Below are 24,207 nucleotides of genomic sequence, written 5' to 3' on the forward strand. Positions count from 1 at the left end.
ACTTTCAAGGGGAGGTGGTTACACTCACTCTTTTTGGATTTTTTCATTTCCTGGCATATGTCTGTCAGCAATATTTCTTGCCATTTTTCAGCCCAAGCCCGCAAGTTGTCCTGCTCTCGCTGCATGTGGGCTTCATTATCCCAAGAACTATGAATGGAACGGAACACTCTGTAATCAGCAGCGAACATCCAGACTCTTCTGTTCTTATGATGGCTGGAACTTCAATGATGAAGCTGCTTCAGATGGTTGTGTCTCGAACACTGCCCTGAGGAAATACTTCAGCGATGTTCTGTGGCTGATATGACTGACCTGCAACAATCTTCCTTTTTGCTAGGTATAACTCCAGCCAGAGAATTATTTCCCCCCTGAAACCCATTTACGTCAATTTTACCAGGGCTGCTGGACGTCACACTCGGTCAAATGCTGTTTGATGTCCGGGGCAATCATCGTTACCTCACCTCTGGAATTCTGATCCTTTGTCCATGTTTGGAATAAGCTGTAATGAGATCTGGAGCCATGTTAACGTGGTGGAAACCAAACTGAGCATCCATGATCAGGTTATTGATCATTAAGGGACACTTGATAGCAATGGCGACTACACCTTCCATCACTTTGCTGATAATTGAGAGTAAGGTGATGAGGCGTTAATTGGCCGAATTTGATTTGTCCTGATTAATGTTGACAGGTCATTCCGGGGTAATTTTTCACTATATCGGTAGATGCCAATGTTGTAGTTGTACTGAAAGAGCTTGGCGAGAAGTGCAGCTGGATCTGGAGCACAAATCTGCAGCACCACAGCCCGGATGCTGTCGGGCCACAGACTTTGCCGTATCAAGCGCGCTCAGTCGTTTCTTGATGTCACGTGGAGTGAATCGAATTGGATGAAACTGACATTGGCCCAGAAATTCGGGTCGGGGGCTTCCCGCAGGTGCGAGCCCCCGACCTGCACTTACCCTGCGCGCCAGCCATTGAGCTGTGGGCCCACGTGGAATTCCGATCCGGGGCCTGGTCCAGCTGCCGGTGCACAGTGCTTGCATATCCCAGGGGCGCAGTTAGTTCAGTGCGTCCCCTGGGATCATGTGGGCCATGGAGAGCCAATCAGAGCAGGGAGTGCTCCATTCATAAGATTGACAGGAAGAGCTGTCAAAACTTACAAATACCTCGGCCCCAAAATAGCACTAAACCTTCAAATAAAAGTTTTTAAAAATTCACATTTTTTAAATAAACTAAAAATTACATGAAATAACTATTTTAAACAATAATTTAAATTTTTGAAAAAAATAGTTTTATTTTCTAATGAGGCTAAAAAATAAACTTAGCTTGCTTTAAAGTATTTAAAAATAATAAACCTGTGGAAAAAATGTTTTAATTTTAATTAATTCACCACTTACGCCTGCTTTTTACATGTCTAACTTCTGGAGACTTACCCTCCCGGGAAAACCTGCAAAAAAAAATCTAAGTTTGATGCGCACGCGCAGCCTCTCCCGTGCACGCATTCGACCTCTGAACCCCTTCGTTCAGGGGACCGGAAGTGCCGGTTTCCCGCGCATGCGGCGTGCATGCAGGAAACCGGCACTTCCATTGGGCTTATGGGTGAGTAACCCGTGCGTACTCACCCGCGGAGACCCGAATTTCTGCGCTATTGTGAAGGTGGCGATCTCAGGAGCAGGCCGAGATGGTTCATCCACATGGCAATACTGGCTGAAGAAGGTTGCAAAGGCCCTGGCTTGATGGTAACAGCACAATGAGGGATATGCCGTGCCATGAGTTTACAGGTTCAGGTGTAATACAATGCTGCTGCTGCTGATGGCCACGCGCCTCACTGAGCCAGCTTGGAGCTGCTACATCTTATCTGATTCTATCCCATTTAGCACAGGATTCCATCTCCACAAGGACTGTGCGCTGGTCACTGCTAGCAGTGCTGTAATGGTCAGATGCATCTGCAACAGGTAGGTGGTGAGGACGAGTTCAAGTAGTTTTTTCTCTCGCGATTGTTCTCTCACCGCCTGCCAAAAGCCCAGTCCGGCAGCTAACATCCAAGGCTCCTCTATCACCATCCGTGGGTATGTGCTGTCCCACCAGCAGGAGAAACCTCCAAGATGTGCCAACAGCGTGGTTTACAGTTGTGAAGTTGCGGCACTGGGAATACTCTACATTGACTTCGGCCCTCATGAAGTCTCATGTCATCAGGCCAAACATGGGCAAGCAAACCTCATGCTGATTACCACATACCAGCCTCCGTCAGTGATGAAGAAGTGCTCTTTCATGTTGAACACCACTGGAAGAAACACTAAGGGTAGCAAGGGCACAGAATGATCTCTGAGAGGCGGACCTAAATGTCCAAAATCAAAACTGGCTCAGTAGCACCTCTACTGACCCAATTGGCCGACTCCAGAAGGAAATAGCTGCCAGACTGAGCTTGGGGCAGGTGGTGAGAGAAACAACACGAGGGAAAACTTACTTGACCTCATCCACAGCAATCTACTTGTCGCAGATGCATCTGTCCATGACAGTACATTTGGGAGAGACCACCGCACAGTTCTTGTCGAGACGAAGTGCCGTCTATACACTGCGGAGAACCTCCAATGTGTTGTGTGGCACTACCACCTTGCTAAATGATTCAGAACAGAATTAGCAGCTCAAAACTTAGCTTCTACTAGACGCCGTGGGCCATCAGCAGCCACAAAATTGGATAAGACCACAATCTGTAATGCCATGGTGCAAGATTATCATGCATTAATTGGATTTTAGAATATTGATTTAATATCTTATAATAATAAATATCAATAATCATAGAAACACAGAATATTTACAGCACAGAAAGAGGCCATTCGGCCGGTCGAGCCCGTGCTTGCTCTGTGCAGGTGCACTTGAGCTAGTCCCACTTCCCCGCCCTTTCTTCGTAGCCCTGCATTTTTATCTTCAGGTATTTATCCAATTCCCTTTTGAAAGCCCCGATGGAGTCTGCCACCACCAGCCTGTCAGGCAGTGCATTCCATGTCCTAACCACTCGCTGCATAAAAAAATATTTCTCATGTCGCTTTTGGTTCTTTTCCCAATCACCTTAAATCTGTGTCTTCTGGTTCATCGACCCTTTCGCCAATGGGAACAGCTTCTCTCTATCTACTCCGTCTAGACCCCTCATGATTTTGAATATATCTATCAAATCTACTTTCAACCTTCTCTGCTCTAAGGGGAATAACCCCAGTGTTTCTAATCTATCCACGTAACTGAAGTCCCTCGTCCCTGGAATCATTCTCGGAATTATTTTCTGCAACGTCTCCAAGGCCGTCACATTCTTGCTAAAGTGTGGTGCCCAGAATTGGACACAATACTCCAGTTCATGCTGAACCAGTGTTTAATAAACTTTCATTCTAACTTTTTGCTTTTGTTAACTATGCCTCTATTTATGAAGCCCAGGATACCGAATGTTTCTGTAACCGCTTTCTCAAACTGCCCTGCCACCTTCAACTATTTGAGCACCTACACCTTCAGGTCTCGCTATTCATGCACCCACTTTAGAATTGTACACTTTAGTTTATATTGCCTCTTCTCGTTCTTCCTACCAAAATGTAACACTTCACACATTTCTGCGTTAAATTTCATCTGCCACGTGTCTGCCCATTTCACCAGCCTGCCTATCTCTTCTTCAAGTCTATCACTATCCTCCCCACTGTTCACTATACTTGCAAGTTTTGTGTCATCTGCAAATTTTGAAGTTGTTCCCTGTAAACCCAAGCCCAAGTCATTAATATACATCAAGATAAGCAGTGGTCCTTGTACAGACCTCTGGGGAACACCACTCTATAACTGCCTCCACTCCAATCTGTAATGAGGTTTTAATCATGTGTATGAATTAAATGTAGAAATCAGTTATCATCATTTTTATGTAATGGTAACCTGAATTATATATATGTAATCATTTTGCATATAATTAAAATTATGTACTTATGCTGTAAGCTTATGGGTGAGAAAGAGAATTGCTATAGCCGAATAGGGAGGTTGTGGGTGAAAGGTGGATATTAGCCACAGTAAGGATGATACATAGAGTGCAGCTAGCCTGAGAGGCAAGGTCAGGTGTAGCTGCCACTGTGATGGAATGTTACGATGTCTCCAGTGAAACTAAAACCTAAGCCTTTCACAGAAACAGCTAGGATGCTATATCTCTGCAAACTGGAGACATGTGCCATTGTATTGCCATAATTACCCTAAATATGTGTCTTGTTGGTCAAAAACAGTTGATATAATATTCTCTCATGTCTAGAACCTGTGTAAGCCAAGTAGGAGCGGACGTGGCATCTCTGTGATTTGATTTGAGGGCTTTGGGATGGCAGCCAGCGATTGTACAGTAAGAGTCCAAAAGGTTTTGAATGCAAGTAAGTGTATAACAAGGGGATCTTAACAGACACAAAGGCCCAGAATTTAGGTCGGAGGCTTCCCGCGGGCACAAGCCTCCGACCTGCATGTACCTTGCGCGCTGGCTGTTGTGCTGTGGGCCCCCATGGTATTCCAATCCTGGGCCACCTCCAACTGCCGGCACACAGTGTTTGCGTATCCCAGGGACGCAGTTAGTTCAAAGCATCCCCTGGGATCGTGTGGGTCATGGAGAACTAATGGTAGCAGGGAATGCTTCATTCATAAATTTGACAGGAAGAGCTGTCAAACCTATAAATACTATAAGCCCCAAAACATCACTAAAACTTCAATTAAATTTTAAAAAATCACATTTTTAAAGTAACTATGAATTATATGAAATAACTATTTTAAACAATAATTTACACTTTTGAAAAGATTAATTACATGTTCTAACTGGGTTAAAAATAAACTTACCTTTCTTTAAAGTATTTAAAAATAATAAACCTGTGGAAAAATGTTTTAATTGTAATTAATTCACCACTTACCTTGTAGGCTTGCGCCTGCTTTTTAAAAGTGTAACTGTTGGAGACTTACACTCCCGGAGAACCCTGCAAAAAAAACATAAATTCGATGCACATATGCAGCCTCTCTGGTGCACGCGTTCCATCTGTCAACCCCTTCATTCAAGGGAACGGAAGTTCCGGTTTCCCGCGCATGTGCAGTGCATGCACAAAACCGGCACTTTCGTTGGGCCTACGCGTGAGTATCCAGTGCGTACTCACGAGTGGGGACCCGAATTTCTGGGCCAATATTTTAAAAATATCTATAAATAACAAGAAACAACTATTTTAAACAATAATTTAAAATTTTGAAAAAATTAATTACATTTTCTGACGGGGCTAAAAATAAAATTATCTTTCGTTAAAGTATTTAAGAATAATAAACCTGTGGAAAAATGTTTTAATTTTAACTAATTCACCACTTACCTTGTTAAAAGCAGGCCTTGCGCCTGCTTTGTAAAAGTGTAACTGCTGGAGACTTAGGGGAGAAATTCGGTGGGTAGCGCCACCTGTTAGCGCCTAAAGAGGCAGTCAGTGCCTTTAGCGCCACTGGCCACGCCTCCCGCGATATTCCGCAGGGGCGCTAATGGTGGCATTAGCCTGTTGCACTCCGCCGCCTCGGATGACGTCATCGGAGTGCGCAGCACCCCGCTACCGCCCCGAACTCGATATTAGGCAGCGACCGCCTCTGTTGCGCCGTTCGCTAATGGCACCCGGTTCACGGGACCTACCTGTGGCAGCAGAGACGCAAATTAAGGTGGATGTGCGCGGCGGCCGTTTATTCCGGCGGCCGCCAGCCAGCACCTCCGTCCCCGGCCTCCTGATCGGCCCCCGCGGCATTGCCGGCTGTTTTCCTGGAGCCCGGCACTTCTCCTCGGTACCGGGCTCTTTTGCCGGCAGTCGCGATCACACATCATGCTGGTGCAGGCCCCTCCCCCTTAAGAATGGGAGGCAGGCCTGCAGTACCGCAGCGCACCGTTGCGCTGCGATATTCAGTTTCAGCGCCCTAAGAGGGACGCGGAGCGCCTCCAGCCTCGCCCCGTGTCCCTCTTGGGGCGCTCAAGATGAATTTGCGGCAATCGCTGCTGCTCCGATCGCAGCGCAAGATCTGGCGCCCAGGCGAGCTTGGCGCCCCGTTTGCCGCTCCACCCAATTACTCCCCCTTACCCTCCCGAAGAAACATGCAAAAAAAACGTAAGTTCGATGCACACGCGCTGCCTCTCTGGTGCACGCGTTCCACCTGTCAACCCTTCTTTCAAGGGAATGGAAGTTCCGGTTTCCCACGCATGTGCAGTGCATGCACAAAACCGGCACTTTCGTTGGGCCTATGCATGAGTACCCAGCGTGTACTCTTGTGTGGGGACCCGAATTTCTGGGCCATTGTGTAGAAGATTTCAGGAAGATTCAAGGAGACACTCAGGAGAAAAAGGAAGACTAGTGACCAGAGACATAGGGTGCAGCTTAATCACGGTTGCGCTTCTACCCGGAGATTAACAGATTAATGTAAGTCTCAAGTGTCTTCTCCAAACTACTGCTCGAACACTGTAATGTATTAAGCCTTGCTTGTGCTTCATAAGGAGAAATTACTGTCCCCAGTATGGTTCAAACTCAAATCAATTGGTTCCAGGTTCCCTCTGCGATCTTATAATGGCCTGGCATATCCATCATTCTGCCATTACCATCAAGCCAGGGGAACATCCCTGGTTCAATGAAGCATATAGAAGAGCATGCCAGGAGCAGCAACCGACGTACCTGAAAATGTGGTGCCAATGTGGTGAAGCTAAAACACAGGAGTGCATGCATGTTAAATAGTGGTGCAACATGCTAATGACTGAGCTAAATGACCCAACAACCAATGGATCAGATCAAAGCTCTGCAGTCCTGCCACATCCAGTCATAAATGGTTGTGGACAATTAAACAACTAACCGGAGGGAGAAGGATCAATGAACATCCCCATCCTCAACATCCCCAGCAAGGACGTATAAAATTGCAGAGAGACTGATTTAATATTATACTTCAATCGGATTGTAATAGAAACATAGAAACAGAAAAGATAAGAGCAGGAGTAGGCCATTCGGCCCCTCGAGCCTGTTCTGCCATTTAATGAGATCATGGCTGATCATCCAAATTCAGTACCATGTCACTGTTTTCTCACCTTATCTCTTGATCCCTTTAGCCTTAAGAAATATATCTAACTTGTTCTTGAATATATTTAATGAATTGGCATCAACTGCCTTGTGTGGTAGAGAATTCCATACGTTCACCACTCTCTGGGTGAAGAAATTCCTACTCATCTCAGTCCCAAATGGCTTACCCCTTATCATTAGACTATGAACCCTAGTTCTGGACTCCCCCTCCATCGGGAACATCCTTCCTGCATCTAGTGTGTCTAGTCCTGTTAGAATGTTATAAGTTTCAATGAGCTCCCCTCTCATTCTTCTAAACTCTAGCGAATACATGCCTAATCGACCCAATCTCTCCTCATACGTCATTCCTGCCATCCCATGTATCAGTCTGGTGAATCTTCGCTGCACTCCCTCCATTGCAAGAACATCCTTCCTCAGATAAGGCAACCAAAACTGCACACAATACTCAAGGTGTGGTCTCACCAAGGCCCTGTAAAACTGCAGCAAGACATCCTTGCTCCTGTACATGAATCCTCTCACTATGAAGGCCAACATACCATATGCCTTCTTAACCGCCATCTGCACCTTCAGGCTTACCTTCAGCAACTGGTGCACAAGGACACTCAGGCCTCGTTGCACTTCCAATTTTCCCAATCAATTGCCGTTCAGATAATAATCTGTCTTCCTGTTTTGCCACCGAAGTGGAAAACCGCGCATTTATCCAAATTATACTGCATTTGCCATGCATCTGCCCAAACACCCAACCTGTCCAAATAATACGGGAGTTTCTCGGCACCCTCCTCACAGCACACACGCCGACACAGCTTTTTGTCGAATGCAAACTTGGAGATATTACTTCTAGTTCCCTCGGCTAGATCATTTATATATATTGTTAATAGCTGGGGTCCTAGCGCCGATTCCTGCGGTACACCACTAGTCACTGCCTGCCACTCAGAAAAAGACCCGTTTATTCTAACTCTTTGCTTCCTGTCTGCCAACCAGTTCTCTATCAAAGACAGTACCTTGCCCCCAATCCCGTGTGCTTTAACTTTGCACGTTAATCTCTTATGCGGGACCTTATCGAAAGCCTTCTGAAAGTTAAATACACCACATCTACTCGTTCTCCCTTATATGTTCTACCAGTTACATCCTCAAAAATTTCCAGTAGATCAGTCAAGCATGATTTACCTTTTGTAAATCCATGTTGACTTTGTCCGATCCTGTCACTGTTTTCCAAGTGCTCTGCTTTTACATCTTTTATAATGGACTCTAGCATTTTCCCCACTACCGATGTCAGACTTACCAGTCCATAATTCCCCGTTTTCTCTCTACCAACTTTTTTAAATAGTGGGGTTACATTAGCTCTCCTCCAATCCATGGGAACTGTTACAGAGTCTATAGATCTTTGTAAGATGAGCAGCAATGCATCTACTATTTCTAGGGCATTCTTAAGTACCCTAGGATGTAGATTATCAGACCCTGGGGATTTATCGGCCTTCAATCCCGTCAATTTCCCTAACACCACTTACCTTCAAATACTGATGTCATTCAATTCCTCCCTCTGATTAGATCCTATGTTCCCCGAGATCACTGGGAGGTTATTTGTGTCCTCCTTTGTGAAGACAGTACCAAAGTATGTATTTAATTGGCCTGCCTTTTCTTCGTTCCCCTTTATAAATTCCTCTGATTCTGACTGCAAGGGACCTATGCTTGACTTCACCCATCTTTTTCTCTTCACATATCTATAGAACCTTTTACAGTCAGTTTTTATGTTTCCAGCTAGCTTGCTCTCTAAATCTATTTTACCCCTCTTAATTAATCCCTTTGTCCTCCTTTGATGAATCCTAAACTGCTCCCAATCCTCAGGTTTGCTGCTTTTTCTGGCCAAATTATATGTCCTCTCCTTGGTTCTTATGCTATCCCTAATTTATCTTGTCACCACAGTTGAGTCACCTTTTTTGTTTTATTTTTATGACAAACAGGGATGAACAAATTTGGGAGTTCATCCATGCGATCTTTAAATGTTTGCCATTGCCTATACACCGTCAGCCCTTTAAGTAACGTTCCCCAATCAATCCTAGCCAACTCGTGCCTCATAACCTCGTAGTTTCTTTTAGTTAAATTCAGGAGCCTAGTCTCTGAGTCAACTGCTTCACTCTCCATTTTAATGATGAATTCTATCATATTTAGATCGCTCCTCCCCAAGGGGCCTCGCACAAGATTGTTAATTAATCCTTTCTCATTGCATAATACCCAGCCTAAGATGGCCTGATCTCTAGTCGGTTCCTCGACATATTGGCCCAGGAAACCATCCCGTATACACGCTACGAATTCCTCCTCCACAGTATTGTTATTAATTTGGTTAGCTCGATCTATATGTCGATTAAAGTCAACCATGATACCTGCACTGCCCTTATTGCAGGCTTCTCTAATTTCCCGTTAAATGCCATCCCCAAACTCAGCATGACTGTTTGGGGGTCTGTATACAACTCCCACTAACGGTTTCTTCCCCTTGGTATTTCTCAGCTCTTCCCATACAGTTTCCACATCAGAGCTAATATTCTTCCTTACTATTGCTGATCTCCTCTTTAACCAGCAATGCTACTCCACCTCCTTTTCCTTTTTTCCTCTCCTTCCTGAATATTGAATACCCCTGGATGTTCAATTCCCAGTCTTGGTCCCCCTGGAGCCAAGTCTCCGTAATCCTAATTATCTCATACCCGGTTACATCTATTTACACAGCTAATTCATCCACCTTATTATGAATGCTCCTCACATTAAACTCAAAGATCTCAGGCTTGATTTTTTAACTCTTAGTCCTTTTTAGAATTATTCTTTAATGTGGCCCTGTTTGATTTACACACTTGATTTCTCTGCCTTCCACTTTTGTTTTTCTCCTTCCTGTCATTTGTTTCTATCCATTGCTTACCTTTCCTCTGTCACCCTGCACAGGTTCCCAACCACCTGCCATTTTAGTTTAAACCCTTCCCAGCAGCACTAGCAAACACTGCCCCTAGGACATCGGTTCTGGTCCTGCCCAGGTGCAAACCATCCATTTTTTAATTGTCCCACCTCCCCCAGAACTGGTTCCATTGTCCCATGAATTTGTATCCCTCCCCCTTGCACCATTCCTCTAGCCAAGTATTCATCTGAAATATCCTTCTATTTCTACACTGACTAGCATGTGGCACTGGTAGCAATCCTGAGATTACTACCTTTGAGGGCATATTTATTAATTTACCTCCCAACTCCCTATATTCAGCTTTTAGGACCTCATCCCGTTTTTTACCTATATCTTTGGTACATATCTGCACTACGGCAACTGGCTGTTCACCCGCCACCTCCAGAATGCCGTGCAGCCGCTCCAAGACATCCTTGACCCTTGCACCAGGGAGGCAACATACCATTCTGGAGTCTCATTTGTGGCCACAGAAACGCCTCGATGATTGACCTTCAACCACCACAACCATCTTCCTTTGTGCTAGGTATGACTCCAGCCAGTAGAGCGTTTTCCCTGATTCCCATTGACTTCAGTTTTTCTAGGGCTCCTTGCTGCCAGACTCATCAAATGCTGCCTTGATGTCAAGGGCAGTCACTCTCACCTCACCACTGGAATTCAGCTCCTTTGTCCATGTTTGGACCAAGGCTGCAATGAGGTCTGGAGCCGAGTGGTCTTGGCAGAACCCAAACTGGGCATCAGTGAGCAGGTTATTGGTAAGTGCTGCTTGATAGCACTGTCGATTGCATCTTCCATCACCTTGCTGCTGGTCGAGAGTAAACTGATGGGGCCGGGTTGGATTTGTCCTGCTTTTTATGGGCAGGACATACAATCAGGCAGTTTTCCACATTGTCGGGTAGATGCCAGTGTTGTAGCTGCACTGGAATAGATTGGCTTGAGGCGTGGCTAGTTCTGGAGCACGTCTTCAGCACGATAGCCAGGCCATGAGGTTACAGATTGTGGTGGAATAAAATTCTGCTGCTGCCGATGGCCCACAGCGCCTCATGGATGCGCAGTTTTGAGCTGCTAGATCTGTTCTGATTCTTGTGTAAATTGTATATCCAGCCTCCAGAGTAAGACAACCCGGTTCAATAGACCGACAGGTCGCATCTACAGTGTCGTTTGGAGAAGGTGGGATGTACTTTTGAGGAAACTTTATTTAATAAATTAAAACAATGAAGCCAGTTATTGAAAATAATGAGACCACCAGGCGTGGGCTGAAGTAAGCGGTGAAGTTTTATTAACACAACACACGGACAACAACAACTTGCATTTATATAGCGGCTTTAATGTAATGAAACCTCACAAGGCAATTATCAGACAAGATTTGACACTGAGACATAGAAAGAGATTTTAGGAGAGATGAACAAAAGCTCCGTGAAAGAGGTAGGTTTAAAGAAGCAATTAAAGGAGGAGAAAGAGGTAGAGTAGCGAAGAGGTTTAGGGAGGGAATTCCAGAGTTTAGGGCCTTGGCAGCTGACGTCATGGCGCCAATGTGGAGCAACGAAAATCGAGGATGAGAGGTCAGAGGTGTGGTGAGATCCCAGAGGGTTGTAGGGACACTTGTTAGAGTTAGACTCCTCACTGGGAGAGACACTCACTGTACACAGGGACACTTGTTACAGAGTCTGACTCCTCACTGGGAGAGACACACACTGTACACAGGGACACGTGTTACAGAGTCCGACTCCTCACTGGGAGAGACACACATTGTACACAGGGACACTTGTTACAGAGTCCGACTCCTCACTGGGAGAGACACACACTGTACACAGGGACACGTGTTACAGAGTCCGACTCCTCACTGGGAGAGACACACACTGTACACAGGGACACGTGTTACAGAGTCCGACTCCTCACTGGGAGAGACACACATTGTACACAGGGACACTTGTTACAGAGTCCGACTCCTCACTGGGAGAGACACACACTGTACACAGGGACACTTGTTACAGAGTCCGACTCCTCACTGGGAGAGACACACACTGTACACAGGGACACGTGTTACAGAGTCCGACTCCTCACTGGGAGAGACACACACTGTACACAGGGACACGTGTTACAGAGTCCGACTCCTCACTGGGAGAGACACACATTGTACACAGGGACACTTGTTACAGAGTCTGACTCCTCACTGGGAGAGACACACACTGTACACAGGGACATTTGTTAGAGTCTGACTCCTCACTGGGAGAGACACACATTGTACACAGGGATACTTCTTACAGAGTCTGACTCCACACTGGGAGAGACACACACTGTACACAGGGACACTTCTTACAGAGTCTGACTCCTCACTGGGAGAGACACATACTGTACACAGGGACACTTGTTACAGAGTCTGACTCCTCACTGGGAGAGACACACACTGTGCACAGGGACACTTGTTACAGAGTCCGACTCCTCACTGGGAGAGACACACACTGTACACAGGGACACTTCTTACAGAGTCTGACTCCTCACTGGGAGAGACACACACTGTGCACAGGGACACTTGTTACAGAGTCCGACTCCTCACTGGGAGAGACACACACTGTACACAGGGACACGTGTTACAGAGTCCGACTCCTCACTGGGAGAGACACACATTGTACACAGGGACACTTCTTACAGAGTCAGACTCCTCACTGGGAGAGACACACACTGTACACAGGGACACTTCTTACAGAGTCAGACTCCTCACTGGGAGAGACACACACTGTACACAGGGACACTTGTTACAGAGTCTGACTCCACACTGGGAGAGACACACACTGTACACAGGGACACTTGTTACAGAGTCCGACTCCACACTGGGAGAGACACACACTGTACACAGGGACACTTGTTACAGAGTCTGACTCCTCACTGGGAGAGACACACATTGTACAGAGGGACACTTGTTACAGAGTCTGACTCCTCACTGGGAGAGACACACACTGTACACAGGGACACTTGTTACAGAGTCTGACTCCGCACTGGGAGAGACACACACTGTACACAGGGACACTTGTTACAGAGTCTGACTCCTCACTGGGAGAGACACACACTGTACACAGGGACACTTGTTACAGAGTCTGACTCCTCACTGGGAGAGACACACACTGTGCACAGGGACACTTGTTACAGAGTCTGACTCCTCACTGGGAGAGACACACACTGTACACAGGGACACTTGTTACAGAGTCTGACTCCTCACTGGGAGAGACACACACTGTACACAGGGACACTTGTTACAGAGTCTGACTCCGCACTGGGAGAGACACACACTGTACACAGGGACACTTGTTACAGAGCCTGACTCCTCACTGGGAGAGACACACACTGTACACAGGGACACTTGTTAGAGTCTGACTCCTCACTGGGAGAGACACACACTGTACACAGGGACACGTGTTACAGAGTCCGACTCCTCACTGGGAGAGACACACACTGTACACAGGGACACGTGTTACAGAGTCCGACTCCTCACTGGGAGAGACACACACTGTACACAGGGACACTTGTTAGAGTCTGACTCCTCACTGGGAGAGACACACACTGTACACAGGGACACTTGTTACAGAGTCTGACTCCACACTGGGAGAGACACACACTGTACACAGGGACACTTCTTACAGAGTCTGACTCCTCACTGGGAGAGACACACACTGTACACAGGGACACTTGTTACAGAGTCCGACTCCTCACTGGGAGAGACACACATTGTACACAGGGACACTTGTTACAGAGTCTGACTCCTCACTGGGAGAGACACACACTGTACACAGGGACACTTGTTACAGAGTCAGACTCCTCACTGGGAGAGACACACACTGTACACAGGGACACTTGTTACAGAGCCTGACTCCTCACTGGGAGAGACACACACTGTACACAGGGACACTTGTTACAGAGCCTGACTCCTCACTGGGAGAGACACACACTGTACACAGGGACACTTCTTACAGAGTCTGACTCCTCACTGGGAGAGACACACACTGTGCACAGGGACACTTGTTACAGAGTCCGACTCCTCACTGGGAGAGGCACACACTGTACACAAGGACACTTGTTAGAGTCTGACTCCTCACTGGGAGACACACACTGTACACAGGGACACTTGTTACAGAGCCTGACTCCTCACTGGGAGAGACACACACTGTACACAGGGACACTTGTTACAGAGTCCGACTCCTCACTGGGAGAGACACACACTGTACACAGGGACACTTGTTAGAGTCTGACTCCTCACTGGGAGACACACACTGTACACAGGGACACTTGTTACAGAGCCTGACTCCTCACTGGGAGAGACACACACTGTACACAAGGACACTTGTTACAGAGTCTGACTCCTCACTGGGAGAGACATGCACGGTACACAGGGACACTTGTTACAGAGTCTGACTCCTCACTGGGAGAGGCACACACTGTACACAGGGACACTTGTTACAGAGTCTGACTCCTCACTGGGAGAGACACACACTGTACACAGGGACACTTGTTACAGAGTCTGACTCCTCACTGGGAGAAGCACACACTGTACACAGGGACACTTGTTACAGAGTCTGACTCCTCACTGGGAGAGACACACACTGTACACAGGGACACTTGTTACAGAGTCTGACTCCTCACTGGGAGAGACACACACTGTACACAGGGACACGTGTTACAGAGTCTGACTCCTCACTGGGAGAGACACCCAGGAATACTGATTAAAGATTAAACAGGAAATTAAGCAGATTGAACAACAGAGTAAATAACAGGGAGACTGGGGCTAATATTTCAATAATAATTACAGACAAAGGTTACACACAAAAGTGACCGAATCCCATTTATATTTTATTTATTACATTAAACATGGACACAGACACTCACCGGATCAGCACCAGACTCTTGCAGGTCATTATGAGGCGGCAGAGAAAGTGGACAGGTCGGTCTGTGAAGGAGGTTAATCCCAGGTGAAGAGTCGTCAGTGACCGGCTTGTACTGAGAGCGGCGGTGAGATCCTCGACACAAGAATCTGTGAGACTGGCATCATCTAACCTGGGGATCAGAGAGAAAAATAACAGGAATCAGAGAAAATCCTGTGTGTTTATTAATAACACTATTATAGATACTGATAATAATGTACATGCTTATTAATAACACTTATAGATAATAAACACTGTACCAATAACAATTTAGTGTTTATTAATAACACTATTACTGATACTGATAATGTACAGAGTCAGACAGTTATTATAAACACTCTCAGAGTCCGGTACTTACCCCAGTTTCCGTATTTTACAGTCCGGGTTCCTCAGAGCCGCAGACAGCAGTTTCACTCCTGAATCTCCCAGTTTATTTGTACTCATTTCCAGAACCGTCAGTGACTGGTTTGTACTGAGAGCGGAGGCAAAATCCCCGGCACAAGAAACTGTGAGACCGACAGCATTCAGACTGGGGAGGAGAGAGAGAGAAAGAACATAAGAAATAGGAGCAGGAGTAGGCCATTCAGCCCTTCGAGCCTGCTCCACCATTCAATGAGATCATGGTGATCTTCTGCCTCAATTCCAATCACCGGCCCTATCGCCATATCCCTGGATGCCCTTACTAGTCAGAAATCTATCGACTTCTGTTTTGAATATACCCAATGACTGAGCCTCCACAGCCCTTTGGGGTAGAGAATTCCAAAGATTCACCAACCCCTGTGAAAATAATTTTTTTCTCATCTCAGTCCTGAATGGCCTACCCTTTATCTTGAGGCTATGGCCCCTGGTTATAGACTCCCTAGCCAAGGGAAACATTCTCCCAGCATCCACCCTATCAAGCCCTGTAATAATTTTGTATGCTTCAATGAGATCCCCTCTCATTCTTATGAATTCAGGAGAATACAGGCCTAGTTTACTCAATCTCTTCTCAAACGACAGTCCCGCCATCCCAGGAATCAATCTCGTGAACCTTCGTTGCACTCCCTCTATGGCAAGTATATCCTTCCAAATTGTACACAGTACTCCAGGTGTGGCCTCACCAAGGCCCTATATAATTTGAGTAAGACTTCTATACTCCAGTACTCAACTCCTATTGTAATGAAGGCCAGCATGCCATTTAACTTCCTAATGGCTTGCTGTACCTGCACATTCACTTTCAGTGACTCATGTACAAGGACACCCAGGTCCCTTTGAGCATCTGCATTCCCTAATCTTTTACCATTTAGGAAATACTCTGCCTTCCTGTTTTTTCTACCAAAGTGGATAACTTCACATTTATCCACATTATATTCCATCTGCCATGTTCTCGCCAACTCACTGAGCCTGTCGAGATCCCCTTGAAACCTCTTCACATCCTCTTCGCAACTGACACTGCCACCTAGCTTTGTATCATCAGCAAATTTGGAAATGTTACATTTAGTCCCCTCATCCAAATCATTGATATAGATTGTGAATAGCTGGGGCCCAAGCATCGATCCTTGCGGTACCCCACTAGTCACAGCCTGCCATCCTGAAAAAGATCAGTTTATCTCTACTAATTTTGTTCACCAACCTCTTGTGTGGGACCTTATCGAAGGCCTTCTGAAAATCCAAATACACATCAACCGGTTCCCCTTTGTCTACTCCACTAGTTACATCCTCAAAGAACTCCAATAGGTGTGTTAAACAGGATTTCCCTTTCATAAATCCATATTGACTCTGCCCAATCTTACTATTAGTTTCTAAGTGCCCACTTACTGCATCCTTTATAATAGATTCCAGCATTTTCCCAACTACTGATGTGATGCTAACAGGTCTGTAGTTCCCCCCGTTTTCTCTCTCCCTCCTTTCTTAAATAGCGGGGTTACATTTGCTTTCCTCCAATCTGTAGAAACCGTTCCAGAATCTATAGAATTTTGGAAGATGACAACCAATGCGTCCACTATCCCAATGGCCACCTCTTTCAAAACCCCAGGATGTAGATCATCCGGTCCTTGGGATTTATCGACTTTTAGACCCATTAATTTTGCTAGTACTGTTTTTTTTTACTAATAATAATTTCTTTCAGGTCCTCATTCTCACCACACCCTTGGTTCTCTCGTATTTCTGGGAGGTTTTTTTGTGTCTTCCTCCATGAAGAGAGAAACAAATTATTTATTTAATTTCTCTGCCATTTCCTCATTCCCCATTAAAAATTCTCCCGTCTCTAACTGTAAAGGACCTACATTTAGCTTTGCCAGTCTTTTCCTTTTCACATACCTATAGAAGCTTTTACAATCCGTGTTTATATTTTTCACTAGTTTGTGCTCATTTTTCCCTTTCTTCATCAATTTCTTGGTCCCCCTTTGCTGATTTCTAAAAAAGATCCAAATCCTCAGGTTGAGCGCTTTTTCTGGCAAATTTATAAGCGTCCTCCTTTGACAATACTAGCTTTAATTTATTTTGTTTGCCATGGTTGGATCTCTTTTCCTTTTGGGTTTTTATGCCCTAGAGGAATATATGTTTGTTGCAAATTATGCATTATTTCCTTGAATGTTAGCCATTGTATGTTCACCTTCATACCTTTTAGTGTAGTCTCATAATCTACCATGGCCAACTTGTCCCTCATACCTTTGTAGTTTCCTTTGTTTAGATTGAAGACCTTAGTTTCAGATTGGACTACATCACTCTCAAACTTAATGTAAAATTCAATCATATTATGGTCACTTGTCCCTAAAGGCTCCTTTACCACAAGATTATTGATTAGGCCTTTCTCATTACACAGTACCAGATCCAGAATAGCCGGTTCCCTGGTTGGTTCCTCCACATACTGATCCATGAAACCATCTCGCATGCATTCCAAGAATTAGTCCTCTACACCATTAGTGGTAATTTGATTTGCCCAGTCAATATGTAGATTAAAGTCCCCCATGATTACCGTATTGTCCTTGTTACATGCACTTCTAATTTCTTGATTGATACTGTGCCCTACATTACCACTACTGTTTGGTGGCCTATACACAACTCTCACCAATATTTTCCACCCTTTGCTGTTTCTTAGCTGCACCCAAACTGATTCCAATTGTACATCACGATCTGCCAAGCCAAGATCTTTTATCTCTACCGTACCGATCTCATCACTTATCAACAGCGCTGCGCCACCTCCTTTTCCTTTTTGTCTGTCCTTCCTAAACATTCAGTTCCCAGCTTTGGTTACCCTGCAACCATGTCTCTGTAATGGCAATTACATCATACCCATTTACTTCTATTTGTGCCATTAATTCATCCACCTTGTTTCGAATGCTATGTGCATTTAGATAAAGTGCTTTGAACTTTGCCTGTTGAATATTTTTCTGCACTTTGACCCTCTTTACTGTTGGCCTTTGTTTCTGCTCCCTACTAGTTATGCTGACTACTTTTCTAACTTGAACTTCCAGCTTTGTTTCTCTCCGTTCTGGGCCCACACTTTGATTCCCAGCCCCCCGAAATCAGTTTAAATCCCTCGTGTTTATTAGTAACACTTTTACTGATACTAATAAAAATGTGCAGTGTTAGACATCCAGTTATTATACACACAATCTCTCACAGTCTGGTACTTACTCCAGGTCCTGTATTTTACAGTCCGGGTTCCTCAGAGCCGCAGACACTAGTTTCACTCCTGAATCTCCCAGTTCATTGATCCCCAGTCTAAACATAAAGACAGAGAGTGAGAAACAAACTGAATAAAACCCTGGATCTGATACAATGTCTCTCTCACGGATATTACAGGAAACACTGAAAATACTTCAGGAAATTAATAATCAGATTTTCCTGTCACTGGGATTGAATCTCACTCTGTCCAACTTCCCATATACTCAGGGACTGACAGTAAATGTATTTATTAAATAAAGTGCTGTCTGTGTGAAGCCTTTAAATGTCCCTCAGTCCGGTCTCATTCCCCGATGATCAGAATTATCCTCCTGGAGCTCAGTGACCGGCCCCATCATGTTTGGGGAAGCTTGTCTAATTTCTGCTGCTCCTTAAATCCCAGATTTTATGAGAATGGGGCGATTTTCCCAGAATGAAATGATAAAGCGGTGTTTCCCAGTAATTTAATACTCTGTGCATTATATTAATCTGTATAATATCTTGGGGTGAGTTATATTGTGAAACGACGCTAACTGCAGCTGCAAAATCCGCCCCTGGGATTTTATGTAACAAGGAGAGTTTATTCTGTCCCGTTACAAGTTTCAAATGTCCCTGTGATCATAGTTTATAGGGGAGGGGAGTCTCTCATTTTATTCCCAATTAAACTGGCTCTACATTTATTTCAGGTGTAACTGGCCCGACAGTTTTTGGGGAATTTTCGGAAGTTCCCTCCCCGAGCGGGGCCTCACACACAGGGGGCGGATTATGGGGAATTCCCGGGTTCACTGCCCCCGGTTTACCCAGGAGCCGCCCGCTGTGTGCGAGGCCCCACCGCTGGCCGGTGTGTGTCTGTACTCCGGGGCTCATACCCCACAACACGTTAGATTGGAACGTGTTTACCAGCAGATTTAAGATCCTGAAAGAATTCCAGATTCCCCAAAATTCCCAATCCTGGAAATTTCCCCCTCGAGAAGACACACCCTGCACGGTATTGGAGTAACTATCGAACTGTTAGTGATTTAAACTTGGGTTTCTGCCCCGTTTCTAATTGAAATGGTGGATGTGGAATATATTTTAAATTAATTTTCCATTCTGCCGGCTTATATTTTATTATGTTTACATTCTGCTGTCCAGCCTTATTAAATATGATTTATTGTAATTTAATTATCAGACTCTCTGTGACCGTATTTGCTGATCCGATAAAGGCAGTAAAATCCCTACTTGTTCACAAGGATCCATTTTAGATTCTCCTGTTCTTAGGGAATTACTAACCAACCCTCTTATTATTGGCCATATAGGTGTTGAATCTGCTTCTCTCTGGTTTAACTGAACTGTTTGTTTCCCCTCATTACGGAGCAACAACACAATCCGTGACTGTTCTACAATTCGCCCAACAGTTAGAGACAAAAAAAGAGTTACCCCAAAAACCGGCATTTGTGGAGTACGGGTCCCAGTCACTGGAGGCCTTCACACTGCATGTTGCAGTTCACTAGATTGAGTTCTTTTATTGTATCACAGAGTCCAAGGACATGAGACAGGACCGCACAGTCAACTGGGGACGTTGTCAATCCACTAAATGAAAACATTTCCACAGATCCCACTGTGGCCCGAGCCAGTGCTTTATTCTGAGACTCAAACAGGTAGTGGAATGTGTTCAGGAGGTTCCTTTTATCAGTTACACACTCTATGTTTCCAATCTGTCCTTCAACCTTCTCCTTCACCCAGTCAATCACTCGGCAGGTGGTTTGAAGAAATGGACCCACAAACTCCTCCAGGGGCCGAGCTGCCTGTGGGGAGGAGAGACCAGCAACAAAACGGAGAAATATCTCAAATCGCCCATCTTCCTTGCTGTGGGCTTCTCTGAGGAGTTTCAGGATGTCCCCAGGATCTGGAGTCAGGAATTGTGCGAGTGCAGCTACAAACTCTTGGATGGTGAGGTGCGGGAATGTGTACACCACGCTCTGGGCAGAATCATCTCTCTCCAAAAGTTCCATCATAAACCCAGACAGGAACTGGGAAGGTTGCAGATTGTACTTGATCAAATCTCCATTTCTAAACACAACCTTCTTCTCGGAGACTCCTGTGAAGGCCATCTCACCAAGCTTCAGTAACACATCACGGAGGCTTTCAAACTCTCGGCCATGGTTTTTCAGAATGTTGTAATTATAGTATTGGAATATAGTTGGGTGATGGTCTTGGGAACTCGCTGCTGATTCCTGTCTCTTTGTGTGAAGAAGGGGCCCAGTGAGAGCCCGAGGATCCAGCAGTAGGAAGGGTTGTAGCACATGGTGTACAGGATCTCGTTCTCCTCCACGTGTTTGAAAACAGCTGCTGCCACCTTCTGATCTTCAAAAAACTTCTTGAAATATTCCTTCCGTTCTTCACCAACAAATCCCAGGATTTCAGCCCAGACACTGATCTCAGCCTTTTCCAATAAATGTAATGCAGTGGGGCGGCTGGTCACTAGCACTGAACGTCCTGGGAGCAGCTTGTGCTGTATTAAACTGTACACAATGTCAGACACTTCACACCAGTCTTCGGGATCTGTGCACATGCGCTGAGGTTCTGTATTTCTCCGATTGTCAGCAAAATCGATCCTGTCCTTGAATTCATCCAAACCATCGAATATAAAGAGCAATACCTCTGGGTTCTTCCAGAGCTCTCCCAGAATATTCCCAAAGTAAGGATACAGATCCAGTATCAGATTCCTCAGGTTTATTCTACAGTTAACAGCGTTCAAATCCCGGAATTTAAAACTGAAAACAAATTGAAAGTGTGAGTATATTTTGCCAGTGGCCCAGTCACGAACAATCTTTTGTACCATTGTTGTTTTTCCAATCCCCGGGACTCCGCTCACTGCTGCTGAACTCCCAGATTTGGACTTTCTCCGGGAAAAACTGCTCTGGAACAATTGATCAGTTCGGATTTTTTCCAGCTCTTTCCGGAGATGTTTCTCTCTCCACTCTTCACGATCTCGGCCTCTTGCCAGCAGTTCATGTTCTACAAGTGTCCAATCTCGAACAGTAGAAATGACCGTTAGCTCAGCGTATCGATCAACCAGCTGGAAAACCTTAACCTTCTCCTTTATTAGGATAGTGTTCACTCTCAGTGTTTCAGTTTGTACCCGGAGTGTATCCTTGTGTTTCTGTTGAACGTCTTCAATTAGAAATGACAGAAAGTGGCCTCAATGTTAGTTGTATGACAAAAAACAACTTCTCAACACCACTTCATTTTTCATTGAAATGTTGTAAGATTTAATTCACAGCTTCAACAGAGGTGGGTGTAGAAATTAAACTCAGTTAATGGAAACCTCGCTTGAAAGTGAACAATGGCCGAGAAAAGTTTCAAATCCTCACTTGATTCTAATATTCACTGAACATGGCGATTTCTATCAAGGTGATATTTTCCTCTGATGGTTAATACTATCCAGCCTGCCCTGTGCTATATACATCTCATTACAAATCCACACATGATCCTGATTTAAAGACAGTTGAGGTTCTAGTGGATCAATCTCTGAAACCATCACTGGTGCTTCCCTTCTGCCACAATGGAAAAAGGGATTGGTTGCTCACAGAGAGGGACAATGTGCAGAAGATCCAGTGTTACTGCATCAGACCGTGGACATGTTATCTGGGTTAGTATGAGCACTGGGAGAGAAACAGACTGTGAATGGACAGAACTTCCACTGTTAATGTATCAGACCGTGGACATGTTATCTGGGTTAGTATGAGCACTGGGAGAGAAACAGACTGTGAATGGACAGAACTTCCACTGTTACTGTATCAGACCGTGAGCAGGTTATCTGGTGTGTTGTGTTCACTGGGAGAGGGACAGACTGTAAATGGAGAGAAGTTCCACCTTTAGTGCATCAGATCCTGGGCAGGCATTAGTCGTAACCACACAGAAGAATGCCATTCGGCCCATCAAGTCCGTGCTGGCTCGCTGCAGAGCAATCCAGTCAGTCCCATTCCCCCGCTCTATCCCCGTAGCCCTGCAAGTTTATTTCCCTCAGGTGCCTATCCAGTCACCCCTTGAAAACATTGAGTCTGTCCGCTTCCACCACTTCCGTCGGCAGCGAGTTCCAGGTCATCACCACTCGCTGTGTAAAAAACTTTTTCCTCACATCCCCCCTGTGTCTCTTGCCCAAAACCTTAAACCTGTGTCCACCAGTCCTTGTACCATCAACTAGTGGGAGCAGCCTTTCCCCGTCTAGCCTATCCAAAACCGTCATAAACTTGTACACCTCTATCAAATCACCCCTCAACCTCCTTTGCTCTAATGAAAACAAATCTAGTTTCTCCAACCTGTCCTTGTAACTAGAATCCCCCATCCCCGGAACCATTCTGGTAAATCTCCTCTGCACTCTCTCAAGGACCTTCACATCCTTCCTAAAGTGCGGTGACCAGAACTGGACGCAATACTCCAGTTGTGGCCTAACCAGCACTTTATAAAGATTCAGCATGTCTTCTCTATTTTTGTACTCAATACCTCTATTTATGAAGCCCAAGATCCCATATGCATTGTTAACCATTCTCTCAATAGATCCTGCCACCTTCAGGGACCTATGTAGATTAACTCCCAAGTCCCTCTGTCCCTGCACACTCTTTAACACTGTGTCATTAAGTGTATATTGCCTCTCCCTGTTCCTTCTCCACCTCACCCTTCTCCGTATTAAATTCCACCTGTCACTTGTCTGTCCATTCTGCTAGCCTTTCTATGTCCTGTTGCAGTCAATTGATGTCATCATCACTGTTTGCCACACCCCCAAGTTTGGTGTCATCGGCAAATTTAGAAATTCTACTCTGTATTCCAATACCCAGGTCATTTATACATATCAAAAAAGCAGTGACCCCAGCACTGACCCTTGGGTATTGTGTGTGCTTCTAATCATCCAAGCACAGGAAGAATGTTATTGAAATGGTGGAGGTGCAGAGAGAAATAAGATGATTGAGAGAGTCAGGAATTAAGGCAGAGCAAAGGGTGCGGTGTTAGATTTGTTTTGAATAAGAGACTTTGGATATTGAATTATTGATTAAAATTTCTAACAGAATTCACAAAATTAATGCCAGAATGAGAGTCACAATGAGCACAATTAATTAAGAGAAAACTGACATGAGGAAGCCAGGAGTAAGAAGGGAAATCAGGATAATCTTTTTCACCAAAGGGTAATAGAGCGGGAGAGCAGTTACCGGAGAGGACACTAAGGGGCAGTTTAATTGGGGACAAGAGACAATGGTTGTGTTTCTGTGGATACACTGTGAGGAGGGGCAGGTGGGTTCATCTCTAACAGGGACAGACTTATTTGAACCAAAGTGGTCTTTTGTTCCCCTAAACATCCTCCTGTTGTGTGTCAGAAAAAGCTAATAGTTTTTCAGTGATTTTACACTTACATTATTTTTCTCATATAACAGTCTCGTCATGTAACCGATTACAGTCAGAAATAGAATTACCGCCTACTATACAGTATAATGTTATGGCAGAAAGGATTGAGAGTTCATTTCAACCATTACAATAATTACACTCCATCTTTTCATTTGGATACGGGTTTCCTACAATGTAGTTTTGAAAATTACAAACATGTTTCTGATAATCCGTAAATTGGGATTCAAAATCCTCCTGAATGAAAGGACACTTCTTTCAGTACAAC

At 45.1% G+C, this 24,207-nt stretch overlaps 1 protein-coding gene and 1 pseudogene across 3 annotated transcripts in view; both read right to left on the reverse strand.

Annotated features, from left to right (window-relative positions):
* Nucleotides 1-24,207, reverse strand: part of LOC147092556 (uncharacterized) — a 143,995-nt pseudogene that overhangs the window by 105,688 nt on the left and 14,100 nt on the right. The gene's annotated exons all lie outside the window — the stretch shown is intronic.
* LOC147092557 (ribonuclease inhibitor-like) lies at nt 11,260-20,712 on the reverse strand. Of its 2 annotated transcripts, none has more exons than XM_085975949.1 (4): nt 19,980-20,712; nt 18,534-18,620; nt 15,274-15,444; nt 11,260-15,048 (listed from the first exon to the last, which is right to left on the reverse strand). In XM_085975949.1, the coding sequence occupies exon 1, from the start codon at nt 20,651-20,653 to the stop codon at nt 20,015-20,017; it is 639 nt and encodes a 212-aa protein (XP_085832075.1). In that variant the 5' UTR covers nt 20,654-20,712; the 3' UTR covers nt 11,260-15,048; nt 15,274-15,444; nt 18,534-18,620; nt 19,980-20,014. Both variants share the same exon structure in this region, with proteins under 2 accessions (XP_085832075.1, XP_085832076.1).

The sequence above is a fragment of the Somniosus microcephalus genome, unplaced genomic scaffold, assembly GCF_052327205.1.
Source record: "Somniosus microcephalus isolate GS21.2 unplaced genomic scaffold, FLI_Smic_1.0 unresolved_chr2, whole genome shotgun sequence".
Lineage (NCBI taxonomy): Eukaryota > Metazoa > Chordata > Chondrichthyes > Squaliformes > Somniosidae > Somniosus > Somniosus microcephalus.